The 22,413-nt window shown below is 46.0% G+C and overlaps 1 protein-coding gene across 3 annotated transcripts in view; it reads right to left on the minus strand.

Moving 5' to 3' along the window:
- Positions 1 to 790: 790 nt before the first annotated feature.
- Positions 791 to 22,413, minus strand: part of BACH2 (BACH transcriptional regulator 2) — a 190,917-nt gene continuing 169,294 nt past the window's right edge. For all 3 annotated transcript variants that reach the window (XM_075498378.1, XM_075498377.1, XM_075498376.1), the window contains 3 exons: positions 20,848 to 22,392; positions 11,031 to 11,237; positions 791 to 3,813 (listed from right to left, as the gene is read on the minus strand). In XM_075498378.1, the coding sequence (XP_075354493.1) occupies positions 3,334 to 3,813; positions 11,031 to 11,237; positions 20,848 to 22,392 (2,232 nt within the window). In that variant the 3' untranslated portion in view covers positions 791 to 3,333. The remainder of the gene's footprint in view (positions 3,814 to 11,030; positions 11,238 to 20,847; positions 22,393 to 22,413) is intronic.

A 22,413-nucleotide genomic window follows, 5' to 3' on the forward strand; every position in this document is an offset into this window, starting at 1 on the left:
AGAGATTCTTACTTAAGATCACGGTGACCACTGGCCAAACTCTTAAAATTCATAAATACTGCAGTCAGTTGTTGTTTTTTTTCTTTCCAATGGTATTCTTGTGGTCAGTTGTTTTGACCTCATGAGACAAGAATGGTTGGGTATGTCAACTGGCGTCCAGGTCTGAAACTAATTCTCCCAATGTCTTCCTTTAATGTTAGCCCAGTAACCGCTTTGAGAACCGCGTGGTTCGGAATAGCAAAAAAACCTCAACACAAAATAGAAACAAAAAACCACCACCACCACCAAAAAAACCCCACTGAAAAACCATGATACATGTAAATATAGGAAGCAATGACACAAAATCAGCCACTTCTAATGGGAAAGAATGAAATCAAACATCCAGAAAAGCTCACAGGGGAGGGAAAGAGAGAGAGACGAGAGAAGGGTTGAGGAAGAGACACTTATTTGAGCAGTGGTTTTAAGTATCAGTTCCCAAGGTAGAGGAAATCAAGAGACCCAGCACCAGTATGAAGCCAGGTCAAACCTAAGAGCTGCAGCGCAATGGGTTGTGTGGGTGGGTTTTTTAAACCGTTGGAATGAGGTCAAGAGTACCAGTTGCACATGAGTTGTTAGTAGAGTAAATCTTCATGTCAGGAAGCAAGTTAAAACTTGGTTTTATACTCATAAAACATTCTATCTATTCATATATATAGGAGGTCACTTAAAAATAAAAAAGGCAACAGAAAAACATCTTTAAAATACTGTGTCAGTTGACCCTTCCCTCCCGCCCGCCCCCAGCCCCCCCCCAAGTAGCTATGACTCTATAATGTGATTCACATTTAGTTTTAAATTCTAGCTTTCACCATGGTCTCATAGAAACAAAACTTCTCTGCGAAGCACAGAACTGCTTTGCAACGTCAACGAATTCAAAGGAAAATCAACGCCCCCCCCCCGCCAAAGAGCTTCTCAGTCAGTTACCTGCAAAAGATGGCTGGGAGGGGGTTCAGATATTTTTAGGTTAAGCTCTTTTAAAAAGAAAGGACGACTCCTCCCCCTTTTTCCACCGTGTGAACTAGGAGTTTATGGCATTTGTATATTTTTGAACATTTAAAGGTAAGGATTTTGTACAGTAATGATTAATACTTAAACATAAATATTCTCCTACATTATATACTAGTTTTTCTTTGTACATGCGGGGAAAAAAAGTATTTTCAACAAACATGGCACATGCTATATGCATTTCCTCCTCGGTAGCTTGGCTACAATAGTTTGGGTGAAGAGGATAAAAGCAAGACTTTGTGGCGAGTGGACGACGGTCCATGAGCACAGTCTGAAGATGGAAGAAGTGGAGAGAGGGAGCTGATTCCTCCTCCAGGGTCAAGATGCTGATCTACTGAGTGCCTCAAAAAAACACCAGCGCACACCTCTAGTGTAAACGTTAGCGCAGAAGACCACATTATCGCTTAGTGCTTCTGAGAAGCTGCTTCCCCACACTTTTTTTTTTTAAATAGGTGTGAACAGCTGGTCATTTTTTTTCAGCGAGAACAAACAATATCAGCCAGTAAAGCACATGACAGTTGTCGTCGATAAAGCCACGCAACCTGGCACATGTAGGGCAAAGAACCACAAAATAAAAACTCAGTACACTTAGAATAATAATAATAGTTATTAAAAAAGCATTAGGAGGATGTTCTTCTGTCTACACTGTACATACAGATGTTATGCTTGGAAAGCTGCTGTCTCACACAGTCATAACATGAGTCAACATTGCTTAAGATACAAATCCAATACAGTTACAACTAAGCCAATTCACTGAGTAGTCTCCTTCGAGACAGCGCTCTTTAGCTGTGGTTTGTGCTGAGGGCAATGCTGCAGGACGAGAGGATCCTGGAACACAAGAATTTGATGGGTAAGCGACCGAATCGGTGTTGGCAGATGTATGTTTTGCTCTTAGAGGATACAGTGCTAACTTGACTTCTGTAAGGAAACCAAAGTCAACAACTAGGGGTCTGATCCTGCAACTCCGCCTACCCAGGCAGGATCACTGACTTCACCAGACCCACCTCTGCAACTCGGGTCTGGTGAGGAAAACAGGTAACATCTGAGGACAGCTGAGGTGAGGCTCTGGGGACTAGCCGGAGCAGCAGTTGCTTCCATGAGTAAAGGATGCAGAGCGGGGCTGGAGAAAAAGCCCCCCCCAAGTGTATTGATGTGATCTCCGTTTGCTTTACTTCGTGGAACGTGTGATGAACTGATCCAGTTGTCAAATACTTTTTTCTCTAAAGAGTGAAATATACTTTCCCCTATAAGAATCCAAAAGCATCATTAACAGCACTTAAACTTGGTTTGTGAAACAGAAAGAAGTCTGAATATAAAAATAATTCAAGCAGATTCTCTTTACAAATTGTATAGTGAATTCAGTATTTGGCAAGACTGTTTTTACTACATAATGAGCTCCTGAGTGTTTGTCTATTAGCTAAAACTTTTCTATTTTCTTTAAGCCATAAAGCAAAGAAAACCATATTACTCAAGTTATACTGAAGTCACGACTTCATTTATGAAAAGAGGTTTGACCAGAAACTCAGTGCAAGTGGCAAAGTTGACCATTACTGTACAGTATCTGCAAGAAAATAAAATAACTCCACATTGCTCAAGTGGCACGAAATGGCTGTGCCAAAAAAACCTGTCTATAATAAAATCTCAAATAAGTTTCCAACATTAAAATTTTATAAATAAGTACAAATCGAATGATATTGCTGAACTGTGAACTGAGGAAAAAAAATTATCGAGTAACAAGTTACCAAACTAGTTCTAGCATTGAAGACAAAAAGGAATGTTGGAACTTGTTTATACAATAGAAATGAAAGCTTCCAGTTTGTAGGATGAGAAAAATTGAGGCATGCAGGGACTTTTGCATATGGATATATATATTTTATATATATTATATATAATATGTACAGTTTAGCTATAAAACTTTGATGTGTAAAGAAGCTGTCTTCAATGAAAAATTGAACATTCAGAGGAAATTCCTGAGTTAGGGTTTTGTGACATGGGCCACTGAGAAAAAAGCTGCGGTTGGGTCCTCAGAGGTGTTATGTCCATCCCTGTTAAGATTGAAATCAACGTACAAAAACAGACAGTGTTGCCACTGCTTCGTTCCCTGCCTGAGCAAGGGATAGCACCATTGTGAAGAGAACTCCTGCTTGTAGAGAGGAGGGAATACTTAAAAACAGTATTGCTGCTAAGACCACTGTAGTGTGCACCAAATACGTTCTTCTAGACAACAAATGAACACTGCCACTGGCTGACTGAAGAACACCTGACCAGGTGTAACGTTAAGGTTACAAGTCACTAGGTGTAATCTTTCCTAGGCTGTTCATCTGTTGTACATTTATCAGTCATTTCCTGACAGAAGTCTACCGTGACCGTTTGGCTGCTCTGCTCTGGCGGAAGCTCTCTCTCGGGGTAAGTACCTGTGTCGGCTCCATCCAACCCCCCGCCGGCTGAACAATTTTCCGAGATGTTGTTGGGCAGCCAGGGCACGCCCAGTTGCACCGAGCCTTGCTCCGAGCAGCACTGCATGCTTTCCCCGACGCACTGGGAGGTCACCAGGCTCTGCTCCACACCAGCAGGGGAGGGGCTGATGGTGGTGGCTGGCTGTAGATCTATGGGTCTGAGAACGGGGCAGTATCGGTGGAGAGCTTGGATCTGTTCCGGGCTCTGCATGTCTCTACACACTTCTTGGGAAAGACACGAGAAGTTGTCTAACAATTCTCCCATGCTTGCTTTCAGCTGGTTCCTTTCTGAGAGCAATTTCTCTTTCTCACACACCTGAAAAAGAAAGAAGGAATCTTAGGTTGAGGAAGGGCCATCCGCCAGCTGCACACTCCAGGCACGTATCCAGCGGTACCCAAGAAGAACACCAATATATCACAGTTATTTTTATATGGGCAGAGGAAAAGTCACAAAGACATCAGGTACTTGACCACCATGAGGTCTGTGTGGACTGCAGTTTGGGAAACATCTGGAGAAAAACATTTGAGTTGGAAGAGGATAGAGTCACAAATTACTCCCAAGAGACTGTTAGTTCCCTTTCTAGACTAAGGCTGCTTGATGGATGATACAAAATACTCCTAAAGAAGCATTTTGATGGAGAAAAGCCATTACCCACCTAAACAGCAAGAAAACAGGAACTCCTGAAGTGAGGATATTCTGCAGGAGTTCAGTTCACCCTCTAACTGCCAGGTCAGTTGGTCAAGCTGGGTGCACTCGCTTTGGCCCATGTGCCAGCTGAACCCCCATTACCACTGAGAGGTGTGTTATTCAGAGGAGAGGATCTGAGTGTGTGCTCTGTGGCCTGCACCATGGCTCATTTTCTTATGTCCTGGTGCTTAATGGTTTGGGTTTGACCTAATCAATGTATTTTTATGAAGAGGTATGCGAAAACCCTGAAGGTTGGTGGGCTTCGTAACACTCAGTACAACAAGCTCAATGTCATTTCCCCTTTGTTCTGCTCGGGCTCTGCCTCCTGTGCTCCCAAGTGTCCTCCCCTACCAACATCTAGCTTGAGTGTTTTCAGAGTTTCACTGTATCCGCAGGCTGCTCTAGGAGGGGGCCAGGTGAGAGGCAGGATAGTACTGGTGAGGAGGAAGAGCGAGAGAGTCTGGTGGGACTTATTTTTTCACGCAGGATTCAAAAAACTGGGAAAAGGAGCTCAGGTTGTTCTGTATCCAACAAAGCACTGGTAAGGCCCCCAGCCCTAGCTAGCGCAGGGTGCTGTGTGACGTGCTGCCGTGGGAGTCATCTCCAGCTTAGCCCTCACGTGGCCAGCAAGCCCCCCGTGGGGTGAGCACTGCCCTCCCCGTGCTCAGGAGGCAGATTGGGGGGGTTAGGCACAGAGCCAGACCCAGGCTGGGGTTACACCTCTAAAAACCGGTGTTGACTCAGTGCAGACTGATTGGGATGGTCCTGCTGCATCACCTTCTGTCCCACGAAGGCGGGCATACAGCTCGAGGGAGTAGATGTGATTTTGTAGAGTACCGGAGCTATTTCCAGAGCTGAGCTGGCCCTGAAAGCAGCGCAGCCGTGTACCTCACCTAGTAACACTGCTAAACCCAAGCTGCCTTGGCAGCTGAGGCGTGAAAACCTCACAACTCAGATAATCCAACTATGGGTGGTTGTTGACAGCTGATAGTATTGCCCTGGGTACGAAGCCCGCACTGGAAGCATACAGCTGTGCAAATGAGAAAGAGAGCAGTGCACATGAAAAGGACGAACTGCTAAAATATTGATAAATCTATCAAGAAAGCATAAAAATAATAAAAAAATAAACAGACGCTCAAGTACATCTTGAGATAATGAATTATGGAAGAGAATATGCTGTGAGTTTGCAGGGAAAAAAGGGAATGTGAGTGGGTAGACGGATGAGTGAGGGAAAGCAGGCAAAAAAAAAATTACCTATCAAACTCAGAGGATACCACCATTTCACTCACTGTCTGCTGTGAAACCATCTGTGTCAAGAAGATGGGTGACTTACAGGAAGTAAGTGCAGGGGGGAAAGGGGTCTTTCATAAAAAAGACCCAGCCGACTGAAAAACCCTTAAACCTTAGTACCATTACATAATTCAGGAGACTGGAAATTAGTGGTCACAAAGCAGACAGAAGATGACAAAGGAATTTCCAGTGATCATGTATTGTGTGAAGTCAACTGGAGTTTCACTGCTGGTTGTCCTAAGAGAACCTTACTTTTAGCAAGAACTTGAAGCAGACTACCTGCTTGGACAGTATACGTATGGAGTGCTTGAGAGACAAAGTTAAAGTAGTATGAGTTTAATTTTGCAGCTTTATATTCTTGCACACCTTGTGACTGTCTTTTTTACAAATGTCCTTTTTCAGAATGATACGCCACATCCCACAGAACCATAGAATCATAGAATCGTTTAGGTTGGAAAAGACCTTTAAGATCACTGAGTCCAACCATAAACCTAGCACTGCCAAGTCCACCACTAAACCATGTCCCTAAGCACCACATCTACACGTCTTTTAAATACCTCCAGGGATGGTGACTCAACCACTTCCCTGGGCAGCCTGTTTCAATGCTTCACAACCCTTTCAGTGAAGTAAAATTTTTCCTAATATCCAATCTAAACCTCCCCTGGCGCAACTTGAGGCCATTTCCTCTTGTCCTATCACTTGTTACTTGGAAGAAGAGACCAACGCCCACCTCTCTACAGCCTCCTTTCAGGTAGTTGTAGAGAGCAATAAGGTCTCCCCTCAGCCTCCACTTCTCCAGGCTAAACAATCCCAGCTCCCTCAGCCACTCCTCATAAGACTTGTGCTCCAGACCCTTCACCAGCTTCGTTGCCCTTCTCTGGACACACTCCAGCACCTCAATGTCTCTCTTGTAGTGAGGGGCCCAAAACTGAACACAGTATTCGAGATGTGGCCTCACCAGTGCTGAGTAGAGGAGGACAATCACTTCCCTAGTCCTGCTGACCACACTACTTCTGATACAAGCCAGGATGCTATCGGCCTTCTTGGCCGCCTGGGCACACTGCTGGCTCATATTCAGCCGGCTGTCGACCAACACTCCCAGGTCCTTTTCCGCCGGGCAGCTTTCCAGCCACTCTTCCCCAAGCCTGTAGTGTTGCATGGGGTTGCTGTGGCCCAAGTGCAGGACCAGGCACTTGGCCTTGTTAAACCTCATACAATTGACCTCGGCCCATCGATTCAGCCTGTCCAGATCCCTCTGCAGAGCCTTCCTACCCTCAATTAGATCAACACTCCCGCAAAACTTGGTGTTGTCTGCAAACTTACTGAGGGTGCACTCGATCCCCTTGTCCAGATCGTTGATAAAGATACTAAACAGAACTGAGCCCTGGGGAACACCACTTGTGACTGGCCACCAGCTGGATTTAACTCCATTCACCACCACTCTTTGGGCCCGGCCACCCAGCCGGTTTTTTACCCAGCGAAGCGTACGCCTGTCCAAGCCCTGAGCAGCCAGTTTCTCCAGGAGAATGCTGTGGGAAACCACGTCAAAGGCTTTACTAAAGTCTAGGTAGACAACATCCACGGCCTTGCCCTCATCCATTAAGCGCGTCACCTTGTCATAGAAGGAGATCAGGTTGGTCAAGCAGGACCTGCCTTTCATAAACCCATGCTGACTGGGCCTGATCACCTGGTTGTCCTGTATGTGCCACATGATGGCACTCAAGATGATCTACTCCATAACCTTCCCCGGCACCAAGGTCAGACTGACAGGCCTGTAGTTCTCCAAATTCTCCTTCCGGCCCTTCTTGTGGATGGCTGTCACATTTGCTCACCTCCAGTCAACTGGGACCTCCCTGGTTAGCCAGGACTGCTGATAAATGATGGAAAGCACCTTGGTGAGCACTACCGCCAGCTCCCCAGTACCCCTGGGTGCTGAATCCCATCTGGCCCCATAGACTTGTGTGTGTCTAAGTGGTGTAGCAGGTCACTATAACCATTTCCCCTTGGATTACGGGGGCTTCATTCTGCTCCCCATCCCTGCCTTCCAGCTCAGGGGGCTGGGTACCCCAAGAACAACTGGTCTTACTATTAAAGACTGAGGCAAAGAAGGCCTTAAGTACCTCAGCCTTTTCCTCATCCTTGGTCACTGTGTTTCCCGTCGCAGCCAATAAAGGATGGAGATTCTCCTTAGCCCTCCTTTTGTTGCTAATGTATTTATAGAAACATTTCTTACTGTCTTTTACGGCAGCAGCCAGATTAAGTTCTAGCTGGGCTTTGGCCCTTCTACTTTTCTCCCCGCATAACCTCACGACGTCCTTGTAGTCCTCCTGAGTTGCCTGCCCCTTCTTCCAAAGGTCATAAACTCTCCTTGTTTTCCTGAGTTCCAGCCAAAGCTCTCTGTTCAGCCAGGCTGGTCTTCTTCCCCGCTGGCTCATCTTTCGGCACATGGGGACATCCTGCTCCTGCGCCTTTAAGATTTCCTTCTTGAAGAATGTCCGGCCTTCCTGGACTCCTTTGCCCTTCAGGACTGCCTCCCAAGGGACTCTGTCAACCAGGCTCCTAAACAGCAAAGTCTGCCCTCTGGAAGTCCAAGGGAGCAGTTCTGTTGACCCCCCTCCTTACTTCTCCAAGAAACAAACCCTATCATTTCGTGATTGCTATGCCCAAGACAGCCTCCAACCATCACATCACCCCCAAGTCCTTCTCTATTCACAAACAACAGGTCCAGCAGGGTGCCTTCCCTAGTTCGCTCACTCACTACATATCGCTACATACTCAAGTCCAGCTTGCTAAATAGAAACTTGAACATTTCTTTTGAAGAATCCTGCACCTCAAAGGGTTTTTGATTCCTGAAATTCAGCAGGGATCAGGCCCACAAGGTCACTCATATGCCTTTCATTCATTTCTCATGTGTGTGTGTGCTGGGGAGAGAAGGGGACTTAAAAAATTTATTTTGCCTATACACAGTTGATTATGTTAGACAATAATGGTAAAGTCACAGGGTTGTGTAAAGCCAATGAACCCAAATTAATTTTCAAGTGAAGGCTACAGGTATTAAGCTGAACCCCCCCTTGCTGCTAGTCCAGCCCTTAGAGTGCTGCCCCTGGTGCTCTGCTCTGGAGAACAAGACATGTACTCCTCCCCATCATCAGCTCAGTGTAGAGGGACAGGCACGTGCAGCCAAGACTGGACCTGCTTCTCCTGACAACCTGGACGAGGAGCCACCCTTTCACCCTGCAGAACCTCTGACTCACCCCGCACGCACTGTGGATTACTCTCGGTGCAGGAAGCAGTTGCTCACTATTTTGTTTATCATCTTTGATGTTTTGTTTGTTTTGCATCAGTGGAACACTACTCTGAACAATGTTTTGATTTTGTTTCTTTTTTTTTGTGCTTCAGCAGCGCAGCATCTGAAGGCTTCGCAAGCCTTGATGATTTAAGCCTCCCAACCAGCTTGTGGGGTCAGTGTCACCTCCCTGTTACGGACAGGCACAGGCAGTAAGTAACCCAAAGTCAGGCGGCTTTCTGCCATTTGTGAGGTGACGGCAACTCAGGTTCTTCCAACAGATCCCTGCCTCTTTCACACTATGTTTGCTACAGCTTGCGCAGAGAATGAAGCACAACGAAGCCTACACTGAAGGTCACTTTCAACATGCAACCTGTTATGACAAGAAGTACCCTGCTCCTCAGACCCACCAAGTTCAACCTACAACTGAGCATGTTTTAAGTGTGCACATAGACATTTAAATCAAAGACCTCAAATAACCTTTAATTTTAATGGAAGCTGGGTATACAGTAAGGAAATCAACTTCATCTCCTTTTGTTTTATCTATGTGAATGAATTAATTTATCACTCAAACCCTTGGATATTCAAAGGCTGGGTTTAATGCTGGACTCCTAAATCTATGCTGCGTAATGCAACTAAACTGTCCAGTCCTGCACGCTGCACACCCACACTTCTCATAACAGCTGAACTTGGACTATTACATTATTTTTGACGTTTCAGAAAGCTTTTAGGACTTTTAAACAGATGAGGAGGTGCTAACCCATTCTGAAGTTCCAGTCTTGCATTTCTCCCACTGAGTGACACCCTGTAGACGTGCCTTCCTCCATGACCCTTGTCTCAAGCCTTTTTTTTCTTGTGTACCAGCCTGCTTTCTCAATGGGCAAGGGATGGCAGGGGAAGTGGAGCAGGGCCCTCAGACCACAGGGGCACTGTCACAAAGGAGGGGAGTTTTTTCAGATAAGGTGCCTATAGCTAAGATGTCTACATCTGACATGGCTCTCCAGGTGATCTTGTTTAGCGATGGAGAGGAACAGGCACTTCTGGGCTGTATGTCACCTCCTCTGCTGCGATATGAGACAAGTAAGACTTGACAGGTATCTATTTCTCTTCACTGACTATAAAGGAAACCAGGACAACTAGCTCCAGCGCAGGTGTCTATATTGCAGACATCTGTGTTTAGACACCCAAACCACACCTGAGGTGCCCATATCATGACTGAAAGAGAGAGGAATTTCCTGAGCAGCCACTTCACCTCCAGTCACCTTACTCCCTTAGATCAAAATGTGCTAGCATTGTCCACTGACACCTTGGCACACAGGAGACCCATCCCCAGATGTGCTCTGGCCAGTGAGCAGGGCATGCTTTGCTCTCCTCTCCACAGCAGACTACTTCCAGAGACACATGTCAAGGAGAGTTGGGGCAAAGCGACAGTTGCCACCTGAACTTGGTGCACGGGATGTGAAGGTCAGTGCACTGTGGAGTGGGAAAAGGCCTTTTGTGTTAGATGGTCCTTGAATCATGGCAGGATTTCAGTCCATGTCATACCAGGAGCGTTAGAGGGAAGAAGACAGCAGGAGCAAGGAGGAACATATCCTTGCCATCTCACTGACCTACACCAAAGGATGCCCACTTGTCTGGATATTTGCATTCCTGGCTTTTCACTTCCCTTGCCATTTCTGCCATTTGCTCAGTGAATGAAAGAGCTGAAGAAAAGGCATAGTGAGCTGAAATGTCCTGAAAACGCTGAGCTGCACACCAAAGAGAAAGAAAATCTCTATGTAGAGATGAAGCTGGCCCTGCCACACCACTGTTTGGACCAGACAATTTCTGAAAGTCTCTTTATACATATCTCTTTTGAGCACTCCATGAATCCCTGACCAACAGATTGTTATGGTAGTTAGGCATGGAAATGGGGCTCGGATGAGGAAATGCCTTTGTGGATGCACTGTAAGTACTGGGGGTAAATTAAACTGCAAGAAGGCAGTTGTGATACAGGCTTCCCTCCTCTTCCAACTCACTCAGCAATCCACTCTTGAGATATCAAAACAAAGAGATATCTAGGCCTCATTCTACTAGAATTTTGTGTTTTCCATATATATTATATACACACACATACTAATGTATTTTTGTATATTAAATTTTCATACTAGTGGCTCTGCTTACTTACATACAAACTGAACGCACTAAACCCTGGACAGGAATTGCTGTCAGTGCCCCACAAGCTGCAGCGCGAGGGCGAGCGGGGCCATGGCGAGAGCACACAACTCACCAACTTGCGGATTTCACATTCTAGGTTCTGAATACAGTCCAGTTTCCTCTTGCGGCAGCGCTGAGCTGCAATTCGGTTCTTGCTGCGCCGACGGACGTCGTGGATGAACTCGAGCTGTTCTGAGGTTAGCTTGTGCATCTTTATCATCATCTGGAAATCATTCCTTGGAAGATCTGTGATTTGATCAACAGGAAAAGGAAGTTTCACCTAAACCAAACAAATACAAGACAAGAGCAGAGAGTCATATTTTGCTTGCTGAATGCAAGCTGAAAAACAGTGAGCGGAAGGACGATTACCTATGCTGCCGCCCCCTAAATAAACAACACACCAAGTTTTACATTGAGCAAGTTTTTAACGCTCCCTTGTGGCACATTGTGGAGGTCCAGCTGGTGAGGATCAGATTATAATTGTACTGAAATTAGCAATATAGATGAATCCCAGTAAAAAATTTAATCTTTCTAAAAAGCTCTAATAACAGAACACCTTGCATTAAAAGACAGTTCCGTCCACTAAGAAACATGGCCTTTTGGAAACAGCGAAGTACCTCACTGCTATTAATTTCAAACTAGTTTCAAGGAACGGGCTATTACCGCAGCAGGAAACCTGTCTCTGCATGGCCTGCAGGACTGAAAGTTTGATTAGGTGTGAGGTTAAAAATGCAACCTGACACCTCAAGTGGATGAAAAATACCATACTGCAATTAGGAAGGGTTGCCTAATCAGCATTTCAGCTGAGCAGTACACCATATAAGAAGAAAGGGTCAGAGGAGCGTGATGCAACATAATCCTACCCTGCTAAAATATACGCATTTTGAAATAAACCAATATTTGCTGACATTCTAATATTTTTGCAGATTGAAGAGCACCCAAGTTGCATTTCTTGAAAAAAAACCCAGTCTAAAACCTCAGTTACTGGCAGTAAAACGTTCTTCCTTTGGGCCACAAACTGCCATACCGTTTTGACCACAGACCATGTGACAGTAGCTCCAGGTTCTGACTTCAGGAATTCCAACCACATCTCCAACTCCTACTGATTATGCATTAAAGCAAAGCAAAACACAAAGCTCCTGACAACTTGGAGCAACAAACACGCACTGTCTCAAAACCTGGAGAATAGCAGATGTGCTCAAAGACTTGTTAGCTTTTTCTCCCCAAACCTATCAGCTTGCTCAAATCCAAGTGAGCACCTCTCCCTACAAACCTTGCTTCACTTGTAGCTTGAGACTGATAACATGAGTATAAAAAAAAAATGTTCCTCAGTGGACTGCTGTGTTTGGTGATCAAATAAGAATCAGTTCACAAAGCTGAAGGAGATGACAACTGAGTAACTCCATTGACCCCCTTTCTTTTTTGAGTCATACCCACACTGCCCAAAAGATGGCAGTAAATATTTACATTTCTGTCCCCATTTGGTACAATCCAGCCTCTCGAACAAGGAGGCTATTTATTCTGCATGCAGGCTACCAAAGAAGATATGACTTAAGCTGCTCCAGCCAAGCAAAAGCTATGGGTTGAAAAGGTTCCTTTGATATTTAAAACATGGTTGTCGTCTTCAAACGGTGCACTTTAATTATTTGGAGATAAAGAAAATAACAGCACAGATTAGAAATAAGTTATTTTCATTGGAGAGCTGAGTTTGTTTATGCAGAACAGTTTGCTGAGGACACATGTACACAAACACACTGCGGTGGCCTCTGGCATTGACAGTCACGCACCTGCGCCCCAGCTCCTTGCCTTGTTTATGAGCTTGCATTTTCTTGCGCTCCTCTATCATTGCTCTGCGCATCTCCAAGCTTGGCTCACGCGAAATTCAGTGCAAACACCTACTGCATCGTTTCAGATGGTTTCATGCCCTGAACATTGCCCCACTGCCCCATGTGTCCAGGCACCGCTTCGTAACACACTACTTGACAGGTCAATTTAAACCAGCGAGAAACACCAAACACTGCCCCAATCCCCCCAAATTCCTGCTTGTACACACAAAGGCTGACCTTAGGCACGGTGATGTGGACTACCTTGTTTACAGACTGCTAACTAATGACATGAAACCTGTTTGATTTCCCCTCCCTAGCCTTTGGACGGTCAACATAAACTCGGTGTCACCTGCTTTTCTCTCAAGCTTCAACCAGGGTCTGAAAATGAAAACAGCCTGTGCTTTCCTCTGAAAGACACCACAGTTTCACTGCAAAAACAGTCCTTTCACATTCCCAGTTTCTCCTTATTTTCTTAAGTCCAAAGCGGAAAGCGATGTTAACTTTATTTCTCCCTCCCTCTCCCTTTCAAAACATATTTACTTGCATGGAGGAGATGTGCTTGCAGCTGGAATGGGAATGAAAGGGAAGCAACTTAAATCTGTCAGGTAGAAGTTGCTGAAGGGAAATGGGAAAATAAATAGAAACAGATTCATAAAAAAAAATAATGGATTGAAAATAAAACCATCTACACAGCAGGCCAGAGACTGCTATCAGTAAACCCAGCATAATCCCACTCCTGTCATAGGCAGCACTGCGCAGGATTAAAAATGTGAAAGGGAGAGTGGAAGTGAGTCAGACTCATTTCCTTCACCATTCACAGCATTTTTATTGCCTGTCTCCCTCTCCGCAATTAGCTGTCAACTGAAAAAAAAACTCCACCAAGCCTTTGGCACGGACACAGTGAATAACTGCACCGCGCTATTGCTGCAGTGAGAGGCTAATGGTGTTTTACATCGGCACAGGGCAAGACTCTCAGCTGGTATTTATCACAACAGAGCGGTAAATCAATTTGCAAGAGCCAACGACTGTGCCATGGGTGGGATTCATCTGACCCACTTAGAGCCGTCTGAAATGACGGGTTGGGACTAGCTAGTGTCCAGGCTCTTGCTGTTGGCATCGAGGACAGAGAGGCCTTCGGATGGCAATGCATCCCGCACGGCTTCTCCCTCCTCCTGGCTGCAGAAGGAACGGAGATGAGACTTAGAAAAGATGCTGCATCTTACAGTATCTAAGGTAGGTGAGAGAAACCTTACCTGAGGTGTCTGAAAAAGGACGGTCAGTCTTTTCGAAGATGTGTAATAAACCCCCAGCAAGTATGTTTTCTCGTAAACTTTTCTTTTTAGTAACTATGAATTTTATACAGGAAATGACTGTGTACTCACTGGTTCCAACTATTTCAAATTAGAAATGTAAGCGGGATCCCTACTCCTTCCAGGAGTTACTCCAGCCAGAGCTAACCTCACAGAGCTCTTAAAATCTTCCCTATCAGCACAATTACTCTTTCCCTGCATTTTTACACCAACAGCAGAGACTCTGTTTCTGCCACACAACAAATAAGCTGGTACTTTCCACCACCGCTGCAGCCTCTATTGCCCCTGACTCTGGCTGATGCACCTCAAGAAGACAGCCAACCCACCCTGGTGAAAAAGAAAACTTGTTTGTGATTTTGTGGCATTTTTTCCCTCTGTATTAACATTATGATGTCAATGTAAATGTCATTGCTTTGAGTGGCTAAGTAACAGCAACGATTTAGACAGACAGGGACAGCCATTGACTCAGCACATGAAAGGCCCATATATAACCAATTAATTCCTTCAAGCTTCACTAGTTAGTGCCAGCTTGGATCATATGCCAGTTACTGCTGTGCCGCTCACGTACTGTACTAGTTACTGCTGCTGCTCTCCCCCCTCTCTTTTTCTTTGGAATAAAGGACCAAGGCCCCATACTCACTCACTTTAAAATATAAATGCCAAGTGGTGGGAATTTCCTTATCTCATGAGTAACATTAGCTTTTTCACTCTTTCTTTTTATCTAACTTTCAACATGATCTTCCTTGAGCTGCCAAGTGCTAGTAAAGACAACAAACTTCCCAAGCCTGGCTTAACATCACGGTAACTAAAAGGATTCATATATTAGCCATAAGAAAAAGTAATCATTATGTATTGGGCATGGGAGGGTGGAACTCAAGGTGCCAGCCTGACCTTTATAAATGGTTCAAAATCTTGTCAGTTGTTCCAGAGTTGTAAGAAATAAAACTGTTGCCTTAATGCCCTTAAATTGAAAGCCAGAGTTACCAAAAGCCTCTGACACTTAAAATTGCCCAGCCCTTGGAAAGCCCTCAGGACCCACTCAAGCCATCTAGCACAGGGGCTGAATCATATCAATGCTTTTTTGATGTAGAAAGAGGTAATTTGCTTCACATAGACGAGCCCAACACATTAATGCTGTTTTTCCTAGTATCTTCTTTAGCATGCAAGTCTGTCTTCCACAAACGCTCAGGAAGAAATTCATCCCAGGACAGAAACTGAGGTGTGTCCACCTGTGTTAGGGACTCGATTGCCTACACACTCTTTCAGGCACCGTTTGTGGTCCCAGAGAATAGAGACCTCCCCAATTTCTCTTGGACAGAGGCTATCTAAGAAGCACAAAGCCAGTGGGCCACACTTTGTGTATGACAGAGGACAGGCAGGATGCACTCTCATTCGTTTCCTCACCCCGCTGTCTACTGGCATAGGTAAAGCCTTCAAAGCACCTCTTCTTTTCAGGTGTCAACCACACCAAGATGGCAGAGGACTGCAAGAGGAGAACAGTGAGCCCAGGCAGCGCAGATCTATCATTGTGTCGACAAACCAGGTCTGAAACAGGCTTGATCAGCAGGTCCCACTGCAAACAGCCTGTCCTACCTGCTACAACACAACTGATGGCTGCACAGTTGTCCGGGGCCAAGTCCAGCCTCACCTCCTGGGGGCCACAAGAGGTGTTGGGTCAGCAAATGCTACCTGAGAGGGCATTGCTGTGCACTTAGTGGAGGCAGCCTGGGTAACCTTTTGATTTGCCACCTGCCTCAGAGAACTGGGGGAAGGGGCTAGTCCCATGACTGAGGGCTTTAACCCAACAATCAGGAGATGTGGATGGAGTTCTCACCCTTTAGGCCATGACTTGGACTTGTATTCAGATCACACACCACTGGTGCTTAAAATGCTGGGCTGACCTCTTCCTGTTCACTGCTCGTAGTGTCTCTAGCTTCCAGCCCTACAAAGGGCATAACACTACAATACTCCTGCCCGTTAACAGGCTTTTCTGCAAACAGGGACAGTACAGAAACCCTGACAGAAGCCGTAGGTGCATTTGAGAAGGGCAGATCAGGCAGTGAAACGAGGGGGAATAAAGTGCAGTATTCCTCTGAAAAATCTGCTTTTGCAGAAAAAGTACAAGAGTCCTTCAAGAGCTTCAGCAAGGACTTCGGCTCAGGGCATAACAGAATTGATTGTAGGCTGCAATGAAATAATACAGTGTTTAAAAGGACCTTCCTGAAATTTCAAGCTTGCAATGGAAAACTCTCACTGGTGTTATAATCCAGTAATTCTCTGCTACCAGCATGGATACCACTCCTACTGAAGAGAGGAAAGAAAACAAAACTGCCATGAAGTTTATCTTGCAAGACTGATGTTTGGCAAGACTCCATTTAACCAGATGTTGCCAAACACAATTCCCAGTGCTCTGCTGTTGCTGCCGAGGATCCTGGTCAGGAGAACATCCACCAGAGAAGAACATGGAGAGTAACTTTCTCATTTTCAAATTTATAAACCTAGTAAGATCAGGAAAGCTGGGGTGACCAATCACCAAACTCTGGGGAGGAACTACATACAAAAGCAAGTTAACACCTTAACATGCATTTTCCTTGTTTGTTCTTCATTCTGCATAACACTCTTCACTGAGTACAAACATTAAGCAGTGAAGAAGACTCAGCTTAGGTAACCCACCACAGCTCCAGTACATTTCTGGTAGGGCAACTTTGGTTTACCCCCTTTTACTGGGGCTCTGACTTTGCTAAGCATCAGCAGGCAAACAGAGAAGGGTGGCTGCCTGTCACTTAACATGGAGGGTTTTGGACTCTCACGGAAGGTTATTTGCCTTCACTATCCTCAATGGTCCAATTGCATTAGCTCTGCCTTTATGAAAATTTCCTTTGAAAAGTGAGTCACTAACCCAGGCGGGAAATTCTTTTGAAATATAAATGAAAGACACATTGAATGCAATTCTCTAGATAGTAATAGTTCTTGGAAAACTCCACCTCTTACCTCCTCCTACCCTTGTTTATTCTTTTCCTCAGAACACTCACTCATCAAATTAGACTGAGCTGAGATTTCTTTTTAACTGGTTTAGCAGTACAATATTTTTTACAAGTTCTCTAGCAGAAGAAACCCCATAAATACTTGCTGAAGAAACTGAATATCAACAAAAGTAGGTAGTGCTGAAGTTTCTGTTCCTAAGTAGGTTAACAGATTGACAAACTACTTCCTTCTCAACAATTCATTATTTCAGGGCTTATTGTTTTGTTGCTGCTATTTTAAGCAGGATTGTCAGAACCTGCCTGCAAGCACCAAGAGTAAGTCTTCTCTCTAGTATTATATCCCAAGAATTGATTTTTAACAACCTGTGGAGGCCTGAGTGAGCTGGACAAAAAAAGCAACACAAACTGTTAAATGTTGCTGTAAAGTCCCAGCAGATCAAGTAATGGCCCTGTTCCTGCAACTCCGTAAGATAGGGATACCCCACATTGCACTTGCTGCTTTTATCACAAAGCCTTAAGAAAGGGAAATCTCAGAAGATTCTGAGTGGATTCCTTAACAGGAAGGAAAATGAAAGGCAAAGACACCCCGGAGAGGATTTACCAGCCACCCTGGGGAGGATTTACAGGGACCGCCACCTCCTCTGACACTCGCAACTCTGTATGGGACAGGGAGGCTGGCCACAAAGCAGGGTCACCTTCACCCACACGGCACTCACGCTGAGCCCTAGCACCGTACAACTTGGGCATGTGCTCCTGAACGGCATCCGTCTGCGGGACAGCAGAGTGCCTGAAAAAAGCAGGGAGCAGAAACCTTTCACCTACTTGTCACACAATCAATACACCGGCAAATGATGTTTTGTGACATTAATTCTGGCACTGATAGCACTCCAGGACCCAAATCAAGACCAACAAGGTTCAAATTCCAGGGGAACTGAGCAGCTCCGTGAGATAACCAAGGGTCAGAGTCCATCAGACTTATTCCCATCAGGCCATCCCACCCAAACGAAAGCCCACCCGCAGCAGAAGAGCCTGCACGGCCGCTCTCTGGAGGGGCGAGTGCCTGTGTGTCGCCCCCCGCTATCTTATCAGGTGCTTTTTGAAGAGAAGCCCAGCAAACACTGTGTGATCTGATATGACAGGGTGCAAGGGACCCATCTGGGAAATCATCAGGACAGCAAGGGCAAACCGACAATTTCGGGAATGGAGAAAAATTTCCATGCAGCTTAAGGGGAGGCAAAGGACAGAAAGCAGTCCATTTCAGACTGCTGTGAGTCTCTCCTGCTGTTTTAATGGCAGCCAAATTACTAAAAGCAGGTAGAGTGACTTATACAAGAACTTCCTGCTGCCATTAGGTATTTTCTGCTTCCTGGTTTAACATATCCTTCACTGAGGTTTCCACAGCAGAGGATCTTGCAGGATTGCAGGTTACACACCCCAAGTCGCTGTATAAATACAACATTGTTTAATGAGGCTGCAATGTCCTTTCTTGTATTGGTAACAACCTTTACAAATTCATTTTTCAGACAAAATCTGTACCGAAGCACTGGTGTGATCTGTTTACCCTTTGCTTGCTCAGGATACTGCAGTGCAACCACACGGAGCATTAATTTCCTCACCACATTTTTAATGCCTAGCAGTCCTAATCAAAATGCCCTGGGGGAAAAAAAAAAAAAAAAAAAAAAGAAAGAAAAAAAGAGAAAAAAAGACAAAAAAAAGAAAAAAAAAAAGGGCAAAAAAAAGCCAAAAAAAAGCCAAAAAAAAGCGCCTTATCAGCAGTCCCAGGGACTCAGCACAGTGCAGAAGATCTTCCCAGGAGGAAACCAGCAGCAAAACCAGGAGGGGAGCAAACCCTTCCTAGCCCTGCCCCAGAGCCAGGCACACCGAGACGGCCTCCCGTACCCCACCCGCTTGCTCCTCCCGTGAACATCCCTCCTCTCATCCATGCTCCTGCACACATTTGCACACTTCTTTTGGGAAACCACCAACAATCCCCTATACCCTTCTCATTTGACTCTTCTGGGCTCATTGCTGCTGCAGCATCTCCACACAATTAGCCAATTATGACAGCTAATTAGTCATTAAACCCCAAAAGGCTAACCTCCGGCCCTCTTCACTGCCTCACGCTGTGCATTAGCCCTTGCTGAGCAAGCAGCAAACATGGGTCGAGATCCGATGCTCCCCTGGGTCCCACTCCCTGCTCCCTTCTGCCCCTCATAAAGGCAGGACTTCATCGAGTAACCTTGGTATCGCCAAGCAGAGTGGTTCTGCTGTAGGGCTTCCCGAACGAGGCCCTACGCACAGTATCCCATGCAGCCTTCCAAAAAGACTCATCTCCTTTCTGCATTGTCCCCAGCTCAGGACATGGGGACAAACAAGAACTGTCCTTTCAAAAGCACAGGTACAGCATGAGAGGGCTTAGGACACCAGAGGCTCCCCAGGCTCTTCAACTCTTCCTTAGAGCTAAGCAGAAAACCACCCAACTAAAGGAATCATCCACGTTTGTCTGGAAGTTATCTTCCACAGCCTGGGATGTAGCTGGAATAAGGATTGAGGGATAAAATAAAGTTCACTCTTTTCATCCCAAGCCTACAAGCAAGCCCAGCTGGTTCTGTCCTGGGTGCTCACAGCACGTGAACCCCCCAAACTTGCACTCACTGCTCTCCACACTGAAGCACAAGCTCTCAGTGGAGATTTCAGTGGTACCAGAGGAGCCAGGTACGCGATTTCACCCAGATGCTCTCCAGTCATGCAGTTTCCTAATGAAACTCTCTGAAAACATCCAGTCTTTTTTCAGTTTCTGGGCTCCACAACACTTCTCCATGATATAAATCTTCCCTCAAACTAGTGACTTCACACAGACAGTTTATTTGATCACGGTTAGCCAGTTATCACTGCAGCATCTCCAGCTGGTCCATCTCTGGTTTTAAAGTGGGCCCTCTTTCTTGTTCTCTCATGGGACAGCTCCATGACAATTCACAGCTTGCTCTCCAGTCCCCGACTGTCCCCCTGCCATTCCCCTAACAGTCCCGTAAATTAAAGGATAACTTCTCTTTGAGACCATTTGTGCAATGGCTGCTAGAGGTCACCACCAAACACAGTGGGGTCACGGGCAGGAAAAATCATCTCAGTTGTCACTTGACGGAGGCAAACTCCATTACCTGCATGCGTGAGACACACACACACACACACACACACACAAGATGACTTGAACACCATTCCCACAGCCCAGAGTGGCCAGCTATGCAACTGTTCGAGTCATTTCACACCTCTTTCTCCTCCCACTCTGCCCCCTCTACTCGGGCTGTTTGCGATACGCAGCAGGGGCTCTTGGTGCAGGCTGCCCGACCCTCAGTGCCAGCGAAGGCACAGCTTGAGGTTGCTCAAACACACCAGCAGCAATAACAAGCAGAGCTGGAACCACCTCGGCAAACTAAGGATGAGGAACAGTGCTTTGTGCCGTGGGCGAGGGAGGGAGGAGCACAGGACACTGCTAGTGAACTCCTAAGCACATCAGTGTGCTCTTGTCATTCAGCAGTTTGCTATTGCCCCATACCCAAATTCTGATAAGTGCCAAACACCTTGGAGGTCAAGCAGACCTATTTACGTAAAGTCAACCATGCACACTCAGCTGACGAGGGAATAAATAGAAGTTACTCTTTCTTCTATAAACAAAGAAAGCGCTGGGGAAATGCCAAGTCATTTGAGAGAATAAAGGAGCGATTAATTGGGTCACAACAACTGCGATATATGTACTTATCTTAAATCCCTACCTCATGCCCTCTGTCTTGCACAGGACATGATTCACTGTCTGCTTCTGAGAATGACCCAGACTCATCGCTGGAGTTTGTTCCATAGGATGGCTCACATTTAATCTGGGCTCGGACTGGGTTGTACAATCCATCCCCCACCACGCCGGGCTCCTGGTGCTCAGGCGCCAGGAATCGGGGGCCTTGGGAGCAAGGGGAAGAGGAGAGCTCGCAAAGACGCAGACTACAGGGAGAGCCACCGCTGCCGTCCTCTGCGTATGAGTAGGAAGAGCACGAGCTGGAGGTCCTGGTTCTGGTTTCCAAAGGAGGAGAGCGAGGGCAAACTTTAATTGGCACCGGACAGCTGGTGTTCGGCCGCATCCTTCCCGGCAAGTGATCAGCTGTCAGTCCGCTGTGCGAATAGGTCTGAGAGCTGGGGAGAGACTGGCTACCGCCAGCCCACAGACCCTTTGGCACAGTCTCAGTGAGGTCTTTGTCCAAGCTGCTCACACCAGAATATGAATGCACCGAAGTGTTTACTTGGTCACAAGCGTTTGAAGAGAATATAACACTCCTCCTGTCCAGTTCCCCTTCTTGCTTACAGAGAGTTTCAAAGCCGGGCCCCCTGAGTGGCGATCCCACTGTGAAGTTGGAAGCATCCTTCTGTATGGCATGGGACTGTCCATAGTTCCCTGTGAAAGGGACGTAATCAGTTTTGTGGTCACCCTGAGTTGTCCCTTTTTCAAAAGGGCATGCTGGACTCCTTCCAAAGTGCTGTTGGGAAGTGCTGGGGAAGCCAACCAAATCTATGCTTTTTGTTCTATTGAAGAAAGACCGCAAGCAAGAAGGAGAGGACCCACTTTTTGGCCTGTCGACACAAGTGGGGCTTGGCTGTTTCCTGTCCATTTCAACATCCCCTTCTTTATCCCTGATGTCAGGTTCATCTCCAGACAGGCAAAGTGTGATGCTTTCTTCATCGTTCTCTTCATTCTGAGGCTCGCTTTTTATCTGCCCCATAGCAAGTCCTGATTTGAGGCCATTTCCAGAGCTCTCTTCGCTGAATGTGCTTGCAAAACCTGAGGTACTGATGTGTGATGTGTTGTAGACATTCTTGGTACAAGCAAGCTGGTATTTCTTGTATCTGGGGTACCGTGTTACTGCATCTTTGTCCAAATTGTCCTTGCTATCTCTCAGCATGTCAGAGTCAGGCAGCATCCCTTCACCTTTGTCTGCTCCAGCAACAGTGGTTTCAAAATTGAAGGGCTCTTGGTGCATCCTCTCTCTTGGGCAAGATATTTTTGACGTCTCCGATTCCATCGTCTCCTCCTCGTCTCCATCCGAGTTCTCCTCATCGTGCATGCGCTGACAGGTAGTATCTTTTTTGCACAGGAACAGGCCATCTTCGTTGTTCAGCAGTTGCGTCTGAAGGAAGCTGAAGCAGGAGTCCTCCAGGTTGTGCATGCGCAGGAATTCAGCGCAGTGGATGACCTCCTGGATGTTTTCTCTCGAGAGTAACAGCTTAGCAGTGTAGGCAAACTGTAACAATGGACCAAATCCCCTGACAGTGACCTGCAAAAAAAGAGAGGGAAA

Source organism: Mycteria americana, chromosome 3 (assembly GCF_035582795.1).
Source record: "Mycteria americana isolate JAX WOST 10 ecotype Jacksonville Zoo and Gardens chromosome 3, USCA_MyAme_1.0, whole genome shotgun sequence".
Taxonomy (NCBI): domain Eukaryota; kingdom Metazoa; phylum Chordata; class Aves; order Ciconiiformes; family Ciconiidae; genus Mycteria; species Mycteria americana.